This window comes from Corylus avellana, chromosome 7 (assembly GCF_965113065.1).
Source record: "Corylus avellana chromosome 7, dhCorAvel1.hap1.2, whole genome shotgun sequence".
NCBI classification, from domain to species: domain Eukaryota; kingdom Viridiplantae; phylum Streptophyta; class Magnoliopsida; order Fagales; family Betulaceae; genus Corylus; species Corylus avellana.
In genome coordinates, this window is record NC_142496.1 from 26,593,954 (window position 1) to 26,606,222 (window position 12,269).

The window sequence follows — 12,269 nt, forward strand, 5'->3', positions numbered from 1 at the left end:
ATAACTTAAAATATAATACATCGATCAATACAAAGTAAAAATAATTGGTCCGTATGTCACAACTTATTCCGATTTTCAAAGTTCGTATTGTACGGAACCGCATGGGGGCAATGGGTATTTAACTATTTATTATTCATTTTGGTCAATAATTTTTTTTTAAAAAAAGTTTGAGGATAAGGATTTTCTTTTATAATTTATTACATTTTAAAATAATTTTATTGGTGTCAAAATATTTTAGTTCAGCAAACCAATAAAGTCAAGATCAGCTAACGCCGTTCACGAGGATGGTGGGCCAGCAGCTTTAAAAGTTGATCAGAACACCGAAGTTGATAATGTTCGAATTCATCTCCGTCCAGACCGAACATCTCTGGCAATTTCAGGCCTTAAAAAAAAAAACCCTACGAAGTTACTAACTGCTAATTACTGTTTTGACCGCCCGCTTCAAAAATGAGAGCGTGATAAAGGCATTATACTCTTTTGGGAGTTATAATGATCTAATTATTTATTGAGCTATTGTCAGGGTATTATGGTGACTAAAATTTAATCTTATAAACTATTAAAAAAATATTATATTTTTTTCTTGTTACCCAAAACATATATATTTTTTTTGTTAATTGTTGATAAATTGCTGAATAGATTTTAATCAGATTATTTATAATGTTGTAGTGTAAATCATCTAAGTTATTTAACCAATTTATATCACTAAAAAAAAAAAAAACAAAAACCAATTTTTTAAAAATACCCACTAGTTGGCTGTAATTAATGATTTTGTTTTATGTATTTACTATTCTCACATGGCATGGATTACAATAACTTCAAATTATTTTTTTGCTGTAAAATACACTAATAGCTTGATATTTAGACCTACAATATCCAATATACTGAGAATCTTACTGTTATTATGTTATAATGATTGAGGCGTGCCACCTCAATTAAATGGGTAACAAAGTTTTGAAGAAAAATTATTCTAATCTAATTTTTTAAATTGATATTTATTATTAGAGCATTTAATTTTTACATTATTTTTAATAAAAGCATGCGAAATACATGCTCTAAAAATACAATTCAATTTAAAGATTATGATTTTTTTTTTTTAAGAACACGTTTTGAAATGGCTAAACAAAAGACAAAACCAAATAAACTGAGACAAGATTAGTAAACAACGTTCGGGGTTTGTTCCGTAATTCCAAGCAACATGGAGGCCATTTACGTCACCGTCCTGATATTTTATCATTTTATGTTCACCAATAACTTTTTTAGTAATTTTTAATTGGAAACCCAATAAAAGATTAAAAAAATTACAGTCGCTACCCACCCCCACCCAATCTAGTTGATTTGTATCACCTCCTCTCTTTCCTAATTTCTTCTTGTGTATATTCACTCTCTCTTTCTCTCAGAATTCACTCAAAGATTTTTCATTTTCCGAGACACTGCCGAGGCGCAGAGAGCTCCCGATTTGGAGCAGCTTCGCCGATATCGGCACTTAACGGCTCGCTCTCTCTCACTCACTTTACTCCCTCACTCACTGTGGGTATCATTTCGGTTTGGTGCTTGCAAATCGGCATCTCGCCGATTCGGACACAGCACAAAGGGGGGTATATTTGTTTGGTCTATTCGCAAAGAGCATTTGAAATGCAGGCGCGCCAGCGATTTTTCGGGGTTTTAAGGCCGATCGGAAAATCGCCGGCGATTTGATGGAAAAATCGGCACTGTTTGAGTTGGAGTTTTCGGTGGTGTTAGTTCATGGAGGTAATGGTTCGGTGTACTCCATGTCCAGTGCTCAGATTTCGTGGTAAGCGTCGCCTTGCCGTCGTTTTGTTCGAGGTAAAGCTCTGCTGTTTTTTTTTTTTTCCCCCCACCCCCTCTTAAGTAGTGCCGTGAGAAATGGGGGATGTAAGGTATAGTTTTTTTTTGCAAATTTGTCTACGCTGTTTTTGGTAGCTGAGAAAGTGTTGGAAAAGAGGAGAAAAAGTTGGGGGGTTCGGAAGTGACACTATTACCTTCAGCTGGCTGTGAGTTATCTGAGCTTTGTTTTTTGTTTTCTCGAGTACCAAACGGGGGCTTAGGGTGTATAGGCAAGTGCTTTTATTTTGGAAAGGAACTGTGTTCGTAATTTTATAGTTTAATTACTTCTCAAGTCTAGATGGTTTAATACTTTCCTTTTCTGGATTTTTTTTTCTTGTTGGATTTGAATGGAAACTTCCATTGGTGCTTGAGGAGGCAAATTTGTGAGAGATTTCGCTCCGTTTGATCTCGTTTGCGTTTTAGTTTAACTTCATATTGAAGATTTAGCTGACGTAGTGTTTGTCTTCGCCAATGTTAGTACTCAGATTTGCGAGGGTTGAAGGTGTTTTTCTGTATTTTCCCACTAGAAAAGGAAAAAATTGGCTTATTGGGTTCAGGAATTTCTTTCCTTTTGTTTGGTAGTTGCTACTGTGTGTTTGGTTTTCTTAGATCTGTTTCTCTTTCTTATTAAAAAGAAAGTCAATTTATATTTGCAATGTTTATTTTTTTTATTCTTCATATTTAAGCGTCAAATTCGGGCCTCTTGATTGTGTTTATGTGTATGAATTGTATTTGTGTCCAATACTCAGATGAAAATTTTGCTCAATTTTATTTTCTGTGGTTACTTGCTTTCTGCTCAGATTATATTGATATTGTCATGGTTGGAAGCTATTAGTGGAAAATCCCAAGAGCATCAACTGCAATGGCAAGGCCCAGAGCGGGACAGTGAGAACAACATTGTTTCCCACTCTTGCATCCATGACCAGATAATTGAACAAAGGAGGCGACCTGGTCGCAAGGTGTACTCTGTTACTCCACAATTTTATAAGGAGTCTGATATCTCTAAACCCCTTCATCGAAAAGGTAGGGCATTGCTTGGAGTTTCCAAATTGTCAGAGCTGCAAAAGGATGCGAAGCAACCTATTAGGATATATCTAAATTATGATGCTGTTGGTCATTCGCCTGACAGAGATTGTCGACGTGTTGGAGACATTGTGAAGGTGAGTGTTGACCTTAGATTGGTATGCTGTATACGTTGTTCATGCCTGTAAGCCTTATGTTGATTTCCTTTCTCTGTTTATGCTTCATCCTCTGCATCTTTAAACAGCTTGGTGAACCTCCTGTGAGCTCTCTTCCTGGCTCTCTGTCTTGCAATCCTCATGGCAATCCTCCAATTTTGGGTGACTGCTGGTATAACTGCACCGTGGATGATATCTCTGGGGAGGACAAAAGGTCTCGCCTTCACAAGGTTTGAGTTTGTTCTTTGTATATTCTCGTCTTATATTGTCTTTTATAAATTCTTATGAAGATTGGATCATTCTTCTGTTTTGCTTTTTTGTAATGCTTCATGTCCCTTATCTACTCCTGTATAACCATGAACATTGTTATTTAAATTTCCCTTTCAGAGAGTTCTCATTAAGCAGCTAATCCTTTGAAACCAATTTAATGTAGGCTTTGGGTCAGACAGCAGACTGGTTCAGGAGAGCCCTGTCTGTTGAGCCTGTGAAAGGGAACTTGCGCTTAAGTGGATATTCTGCATGTGGACAAGATGGAGGGGTACAGCTTCCACGTGAATATGTCGAAGGTATCTTCACTGTAAAAGAGTGCCTTTTTTGGAGCTTATTGCATTCTGGTTCTTCTGGTACCTCTTGTTTAGTGGAAATAATCAACACTGACCATTCAACTATTTTCCCCAGTTGGTGTTGCTGATGCTGACTTGGTTCTTTTGGTGACAACAAGGCCTACCACCGGCAACACTCTTGCATGGGCAGTGGCATGTGAACGTGATCAATGGGGCCGTGCAATTGCTGGTAAATTATTCATGGAGCATCTTTTGGTCTCTAGAATTATCTTACCCTTGCAAGCGATAGAAATCTGAAATCAAAACGAATGGTACTTTTCTTTTGTAGGACACGTGAATGTTGCTCCTCGCCATTTGACTGCTGAAGCAGAGACTTTACTTTCAGCTACTCTGATACATGAGGTCAGTTGGTTGTTATATATATATATTGAAATCAGACAAGTGCTGGAAGTAGTTTTTTGTACTAATCAGCAAGTTTTTATCTTTTCCAGGTTATGCATGTTCTTGGTTTTGATCCCCATGCCTTTGCTCATTTTAGGGATGAGAGGAAAAGACGGCGTAGTCAGGTAAACAATACTCCATATTTTTTAGAGTCTACTTGAAGACAATGACCAAAATATTATGGGGCATATGGATGGGGATAATCTTTTATGATTCCTAGAAATCTTAAAAGAGTATCTTGTTTGGTTGCACTTAAGTGGAGAGAATCCATATACCCAAGGGAATGTGGGTTACCTCTTAACCCCTTTTTGTCGGTTATGTGGATTCCCTTCTATAAAGGTGGTAATCCACATTCCCCTTGGCCCACATTTCATACGTGTCTATAAGACAAGAATGGCCATATCCCATATGTTTTTATTAAAAAGGAGCTAAGCTTTTCCCGTGCGCGCGCTAAACCACAACCCTCAATCCTTTAAAAACTCTCACCATCTCCATTGTATAAATGGTTATGCAAGAAGAGTTAGACTATGTGATAGTTTTTGGTGTGTTTGGGAAAGAGTTTTGAGAGGTGAAATGAGGAAGGAATTGATTGATGTGATATAGAGGTAATGAATTTTTGAATTTTTTTAAGAGAAAAGTGAAGAAAGTTGTTTGGTAATGTGAAGAAAGGTTTTTTTTTAGAAGGGAGGGGAAATGGTTACCAAACATAGGCTTTATTATGTTTTTATTTTATTTTTAAAATGATACTTTTTGGGTGTGATTGTGACCATTTGTAAATTTTGTATACAAAAGTGATGAACTATTTTATTCCACAAAAAACGAAAATGAATGTAAAATATGTATATAATAGTGAGGAACTATTTTATTCGATGAAAAATGGAAATGAACAGGTTTTAATTGGTTATAGATGAAAACTAAAGAAAGTAAATAAAATAGTATAGATAGTTTATATATTAGAAAATGAAAGAAGAATCGTAGTTTATATATTGTTTTTCTTCCTTATTATTTTTTGTTTAATTTTTAAATAATCTTGTATTAAACAACCTTATGCACTCAAAGAGAGAAACATAAGGATATTTTGGGAAGAATTAATAATTCCTATAGGATGCCTAGGTGTAAACCAAACATGAGAATCTTATATTCTAGTGAATCCTATTAGATTCCTAATCATTCCTAAATGTGAGAATAGTTTCATTCCTGGGAATGTAGATTTCGGGGGGAATGTTAGATTTTGCGAACCTAACACCATGTTAATTTATGTTTGTTTTGATCCACATATTTCAAATGGTAAATTGCAGCTTTAAACTCAGCTTTAAAGATATATACGATGAAGTTCAACATAAAATTCTGGATTAGTTTTTCATAATGACAAAAATGCTTATGGCCTGCTTTCTAATCAAATATAAGTTTCTGGAACTCTACATAAATGTACATTTAGAAATAACATGGTGCTTAGAATTTGGAAGCCTCAAGCTTTGTTTATATGCTTGCCTGAAATTGAATGCAATGAAACCTCTTTTAGTTTGTACTTCCATTTGCTTATAAAATGTTCCTTGTTTATATCTTCTTGCTCTCAATGTAAGAAAAAATAGTTAATATTTTATTGCTCTATATGTATGGGAGGTTAGTAGGCACTCCTTTTGGAATGTAATGGTTATCTGTCATCTCTATTCACAGGTTACAGACCAAGTTATGGATGAAAAGCTTGGGCGGATAGTGACACATGTGGTGCTCCCGCGTGTTGTCATGCACTCGCGATACCATTATGGGGTGATTGCCAATTTTTTTCTTGACGGAATAAATTGATCTGTTGCTTATAAGTCTGTATAATTTATAAATGTTTCTCCGGCAGGCATTCTCTGAGAATTTTACTGGATTAGAGCTAGAAGATGGAGGAGGGCGTGGCACATCAGGTTTCTAGTTTTAATTCTCTTCTTATGAGTTTTGTGCCAGAATCTTGCAAAAGTGAATCTCTCGTTACATGTTGGTATAGAAGTTTTCTAAAGCCTCTTTGCCATAAAAAATAATGATATTTATGGAGGCCGACATTTCGTTGGATGATTTATGGTTAATGTTTGAAACTATAAAAATTTAGTGAAATAATTAGAATGCTAGCATCTCTTCCTTTCCGAGACATACTGCATTTGATGCCGTTAAATTTGCCTTAGCCTTAGCATCTCTTCCTTGCTTGCAGGATCGCATTGGGAAAAAAGGCTCCTGATGAATGAGATCATGACGGGGTCAGTGGATACAAGATCAGTAGTTTCAAAAATGACACTTGCTTTACTAGAAGATAGTGGATGGTACCAGGCTAATTATAGTATGGCAGACCGTCTTGATTGGGGTCGCAACCAAGGAACTGAATTTGTGACCTCCCCGTGCAATCTCTGGAAGGGGGCATACCATTGCAACACAACCCAGTTGTCAGGCTGTACGTATAACAGGGAAGCTGAGGGTTACTGCCCAATTGTAAATTATAGTGGGGACCTCCCTCCGTGGGCTCGCTATTTTCCACAGGCTAACAAAGGTTTGTTCATATTTGTCATTTACCTTCATCTCTAATGATAGTTGATGCTCATTAACCACTCACTGGGCTTTGATTTAAACATGCAGTAAGCAACTAGACCAGCCTGTGAGAGAAAAAGAGAAAGAAAAAGGCATTTTGCATGATAATTTGATGATATAACCTTTAAAGACTGAAAATGACTAGCACTATAAAATGAATGTCAAATAAAAGTAACTAGGTTGCTCTGGAAGTGGAAAAAAAAATCCTTCTCAATCTAGTATACTTGCAACAAAAATTATTGTTGTTTTAGTGGAAGCTGTTTCTAAATAAAACCATTATAATTCTCTCTGTTGATTTGTTCCATGTCAATCTACCCTTTCCCTGTACTAACCAGTAAAGTTGTAATAGCCACTAAAAGATTGACTTGGTTGGATGGACGTCATTTTTGATTGCCTTGTGCCTGCATTGAAATCCTTTTTTGGTATCATTGAAAATATTTCTTTTCGAAATATGTGCTGATTAATGAGGATGTCACCATTTTATATGGAGTTTGGAGTTCAAATTATTTCATTTGGTTCATATGGAGTTCCATCAATTTATTTTATTGCTGATTGCAGGTGGGCAGTCATCATTGGCTGATTATTGCACGTACTTTGTAGCTTATTCTGATGGATCATGTACAGACACCAACAGTGCACGGGCACCAGACAGAATGTTGGGTGAAGTGCGAGGGAGTAGCTCTAGGTCAGATTTGTGATTGGAACTTTCTCAAGTAGTTGTATGGCATGGCTGATGTACTATGGGATGTAGTTAAAAGCCTTAAGTTTCAATATCTCATAATATTTCTCTTTCTGCAATGTAGGTGTATGGCCTCATCACTAGTACGGACAGGATTTGTACGTGGTTCTATGACCCAGGGAAATGGTTGTTATCAGCACAGGTGCATTAATAACTCTCTAGAGGTATGATTTGGAGCTTCAATATCTGTATTTCCATTCATGAAATACTCTAGTTGATTAGGTCTAAATGACTAGAAAGTGGAGCAGGAGAAAGTGCACCTAATTCTGGAAAACCTTGAGAGAGAATTTCTATCATGCACTGTTTTGTTTTACTATGAAAGAAACAGTAAGCCCTATGGTCCATTCTGTATGTCAAATGAAATATAAAAAGAACTTTCGTTTGACACTAACTAGATCTTACAATGTTTAACATTAAAAAAAATGTTAAAAATAACAAACAAGAACAAGTAGCCTGATGGAGGTTGCCTTGCTAAAAAAGCTCGGATTGCATGCTGTATAGCATCCTTATGTAAAGGTTTGGCGCATGTTACCCATTCCGAGAATATGTTTAATCAAGTTATCAACCCAAGTAACCTTTAGGTCCATGCTGGTGCACTGTGTATCCAAGTCTAAGCAGGTGGATTTGTCATTGATCTACTCTCTCGCTTGCAGCAATATGCTGAGTGGTGGCAGATTGCTCTCAAATCACCTACCTACTGTTTGAGAGCACAGGCTTCCCCTCCCCACAACTTTGCTTGTTATTTACAACAATAACTTGGGCAAAGGATCTTTTTTTTTTTTTTTTTAATTATTATTTTAAGTTTATCCCCTCTTTTTGCTGTAATATTAGTCCCAAAGTAACTCTTATTAATATGCTTTTCAGGTTGCTGTTGATGGGATGTGGAAAGCATGTCCTGAAAGTGGTGGACCAATTCAGTTCCCTGGCTTCAATGGTAATTATGCTGTTCTATCTACTGATTCTTTATGTTATAAAATTTATTTTTTTACCACATTTTTTTGAATAAATTATGATGTTTGTCTGTAGGTGAATTGATGTGCCCAGCATATTATGAGCTCTGTAGCACAGGCCCACTTCTTGGATCTGGGCACTGTCCCAATTCTTGTAATTTCAATGGAGACTGTGTTGATGGAAGGTGCCATTGCTTTCTAGGGTTTCATGGTCATGACTGTAGTAAACGTGAGCTTTTTTCCCCTCTTTTCCTACTTTGTAGTCAGTGTACAGAATATAAGTTTGCTTCTGAAATTTAACACTTTTGACTCATCTTTGATTTGGCATAAATTCTAAATTGATATTTTTTGTAGGCACGTGCCCCACCGATTGTAATGGACATGGAAAATGCCTCTCTAACGGCATTTGTGAATGTGAAAATGGGTTCGCTGGTGTTGACTGCTCCACTGGTAAAGGAATATCCTTTATTTACTTCATCTTTTCATTTGTTCTATGTTTTTTTTGACTGATTATTTGTTTAATTATGGTGAAACTACATACTACCTACTTTTTGGTGGCTTTCTTGTTCTTCATGTTTAAGTTACCCTTTCTCAAACAGATGTTGTGTGTTAATGGGGGAAGGAAATACAGAGGGCAATGCTGTACATATTAAGGACTTGTCTAGAAAAAGCATATTTGGATAATTTTGCAGATAAAAATTAGACCCACTATATCCCACTGATTTTGAAACTGCTCTTGTGCCACATTAGCCAGTATGTGTAATGCACAGATCTTTTGAGAGGATGACTTTTAAAGAATGTTTAGCTTATTAGTGATGGGTCCCTTCTCGAAGTTCATTTCAATCTAAAGCTTTTAGATTTGCGTCTAAACTTTATCCTGACAGCTATACTATAGGTATAGGCATAGACACATAGTCAACTCACGTGCAATTGGTGCAATTTTCATTTGGATAAACACATGCCAGGTGAAGGGTTTAGATCAGCCTTCCAGGAACATTTTTCACAATATACATGAGGGAGTCCTTGTTTGATCCTTGCATGCACGTGATGATTTTATTGCAGTTCATTTTGTAATATGTTAAAATTGTTCTTTTGCATAATATGCAGCCATTTGCGACGAACAGTGCAGCCTTCATGGAGGGGTCTGTGATAATGGAGTGTGTGAATTCCGTTGTTCAGACTATGCAGGCTACACATGCCAGAACAGCTCCATGCTCTCCTCTAGTCTTTTAGTTTGCAAAAATGTGCTGGAAAGTGATATATCTGGGCAACACTGTGCACCCAGTGAACCAAGCATACTGCAGCAACTGGAAGAAGTAGTTGTCTTGCCCAACTACCACCGTTTGTTCCCAGGTGGTGCAAGGAAGTTATTTAATTTCTTCGGCAGCAGCTACTGTGATGCAGCAGCTAAGCGCCTGGCATGCTGGGTAAGTTGCCTGTCCCTTCATACAATTGTTTCCACGAAGCATGGTATATCGGGGCCTCCTCCCATTTCCCCCTCTCACCAGCAACTTTACTATTTATTATTGGATTTTTGTTATAATGGAGATTTTGCATGGTATGGAAGATCTTTATAGCAATATAACAAGAGCTTTCACTCAACAAAACAACCCATAAAATAAACCAGAGAAGAGCCTATTCTTACAAATATATGAATTTAGTTGTCAGGAGTAGGCTCAAGATCCTCTGTAGTTGGTGTCTTGCAGATCCTCCACTCACACCTTCAACGTGCTCCCCATAAAAAATTTTAAAAACCCCTGAATTATATTTCTTTTTATGAAATGGATTTATTACCCACAAAAAATGTGCTTTTTAGTTTTGCCTCCTAACCTAAAATTTTAGTTTTGCCCCTGCCTATATGCTTATTTAGCCCACTGATCACAATCCATATGCTCTGTAGATGCTACTGTAATGCAGGATGCATAGCATATATTCAGAATTACATCTTGAAAAAATTATTGGCTTGTTTTGGACATTTCATTAGTTTGTAGCTTGATAAATGATTTGATGGTTTCATATGATATATTTCTATTCCCCATATGACGGTATTACTTGCCTATTGAAACTTGATATGGCGTCCGATATATTAGTTTTTTACGCTGTTTGAATGCAATAATTGGTCTCTGTATCTACCTGACTAAAACATATTGGCACCAGATCTCGATCCAGAAGTGCGATAAGGACTGGGACAACAGGCTTCGGGTATGCCATTCAGCATGCCAGTCATATAATTTAGCATGTGGAGCTTCACTTGACTGCTCAGATCAAACCCTCTTCAGTGGTGAGGAGGAAGGTGAGGGGCCGTGTACGGGCTCTGGTGAAATGAAACTGTCTTTGCTTGATCGTATGCTGAGTATTTTCTATTTAAGTAATAGTTCCTGGAAAGGAATGTCTGTAAAAAGTAGGCAGCTTTAGGGTTTTTTTTTTTTTTCCTGAGGGGGGTGGGGGTCGTTTAATCTTTTTATTTTATTTTTTTGTTTTTCCAATATGGGCTTGTAATTTTCTAGGGTTTATTGTAGGAAAAATGGCATGTAATGCGCTGGCTTTAGATGTAGGTTTCATTCTGCTTGGCCCAAAAATATTTAGAAAAAGTTGGGTGGGTAGGTTACTGAGTTTGGGCTTTCGAAGCTGAAAGCCACTTGTAGAGAAATTGGGGGGAAAAAAATGCAAAAAGAAAAAGACGGCTTTGTTGAATGAACAGAGCTTTGGCCGAAGGCCTTGAAAGTAAAGAAAAAGCTTCATTTATCTTTTTTTCTGATTCATATACTCTGCTTTAGCTTCAACTTTTTTCAGCATTTCTCCATTGATAACGATTGAATGGTGGGCATTTGTGAACACAATGGGATAGAATCAAGGCTTAGAAACTGGAGCCAGAAGAATAAGATTCAATGTTCATATTTTGAGTATTCTTTGGCATATCTAAAATCGTACAATATGCGAAATCCTGGCCCGTGTAAGATCCGAAGCAACTACTGACCTAAAAAAAAAAAGATCCGAAGCAACTTGTCTTGATTAGATTTCTCTGCAAAAGGGAAGGAAAAGCTGGATTAAAGATGATTCCAAAATTATTTAAATCGCAAAGCAACGTCAATCGGCAAATGTGGGAAACAAAATAAAAATAATTCAGGGATAACAATTTCCACCATCAATATTTATTTATTTATTTGACCAAAATAAATGTGAAGGGCATTATATGTATGGCCATGCATGATGCAGTTTAAAGCAGCATTGTTGGGAAAGCAATTGGACCAAAATTGATAGCATGAGGGTGAATGGAAGAATTTATGGTAATGCATCCATATTATCCATATTATGTTTGTACTCACTACCTGCAATTTGTGTTGCTTCTTGAGTCTATGGGTGCATTATGTTTTGTGAAGGTTAAGCATTACAGTGAGATCTTCAGATGTTTAGAGATGGATTAGAGATGTTTAATCTGATGTAACCAAATGAGCAGGGGCATAATGAGACACTTATAGGGGTTTTGCTATGCTAATCCTTACAAGTTACAATATTTGGTATAGTGCTCCCAATTTTTGTATAGGTGTGCTTAGTGGTCAGAGTCTATTTGTTAGAATAAACATAATTGAAAATAGATAAAGAGATGCATTGATAGGTCATGCCCACTGTGTGCGAGTGAGAGATGTAAAAATATATGATGTCTGTCAATGGGTAGCCTAGGAGGCGTACAACCTCCCAAATGAGTAATGTTCATAACATTAAAAACAAACTAGAAGGCATTTTAATGTTTGGATGTTTAAAAGGCTGGGGCACTACAAAAAATGTAAGATACGAGACTTCTTTATTATTTATATATATATATATCATTTTCTTGAGTGTGGTGAAGCATTTAGACTGTGTGTATTGTCGATATCACTCAAGTAGCGTGCTCCACCACTCAGAGAATAACAAGTTGAAGGCTTAAGAGCTCAAGCATGTAGAACAACTTCATCAAATCTTGTTTTTGGTGCATGAGAAGTATTGTATT

At 36.6% G+C, this 12,269-nt stretch overlaps 1 protein-coding gene across 1 annotated transcript; it reads left to right on the forward strand.

The window, feature by feature from the left end:
- Positions 1-1,347: 1,347 nt before the first annotated feature.
- On the forward strand, positions 1,348-11,043 carry LOC132183855 (metalloendopeptidase / zinc ion binding protein). Its single transcript, XM_059597312.2, has 17 exons — positions 1,348-1,824; positions 2,646-3,005; positions 3,113-3,253; positions 3,457-3,589; positions 3,702-3,815; positions 3,915-3,988; positions 4,078-4,152; positions 5,705-5,797; positions 5,880-5,940; positions 6,222-6,554; positions 7,151-7,277; positions 7,396-7,495; positions 8,196-8,265; positions 8,358-8,510; positions 8,636-8,731; positions 9,389-9,708; positions 10,439-11,043. Exons 1-17 carry the CDS (start codon positions 1,744-1,746, stop codon positions 10,694-10,696), a joined length of 2,589 nt encoding a protein of 862 aa, XP_059453295.2. The 5' UTR covers positions 1,348-1,743; the 3' UTR covers positions 10,697-11,043.
- Positions 11,044-12,269: the final 1,226 nt, after the last annotated feature.

Coding starts and splice junctions, on each gene's coding strand:
- LOC132183855 (XM_059597312.2), top strand. CDS start 1,744: ATGGAGGTAATGGTTCGGTGTACTCCATGTCCAGTGCTCAGATTTCGT. Junction 7,496..8,195: donor GCATTAATAACTCTCTAGAG/GTATGATTTGGA, acceptor TATGCTTTTCAG/GTTGCTGTTGATGGGATGTG. Junction 8,266..8,357: donor TCAGTTCCCTGGCTTCAATG/GTAATTATGCTG, acceptor GTTTGTCTGTAG/GTGAATTGATGTGCCCAGCA.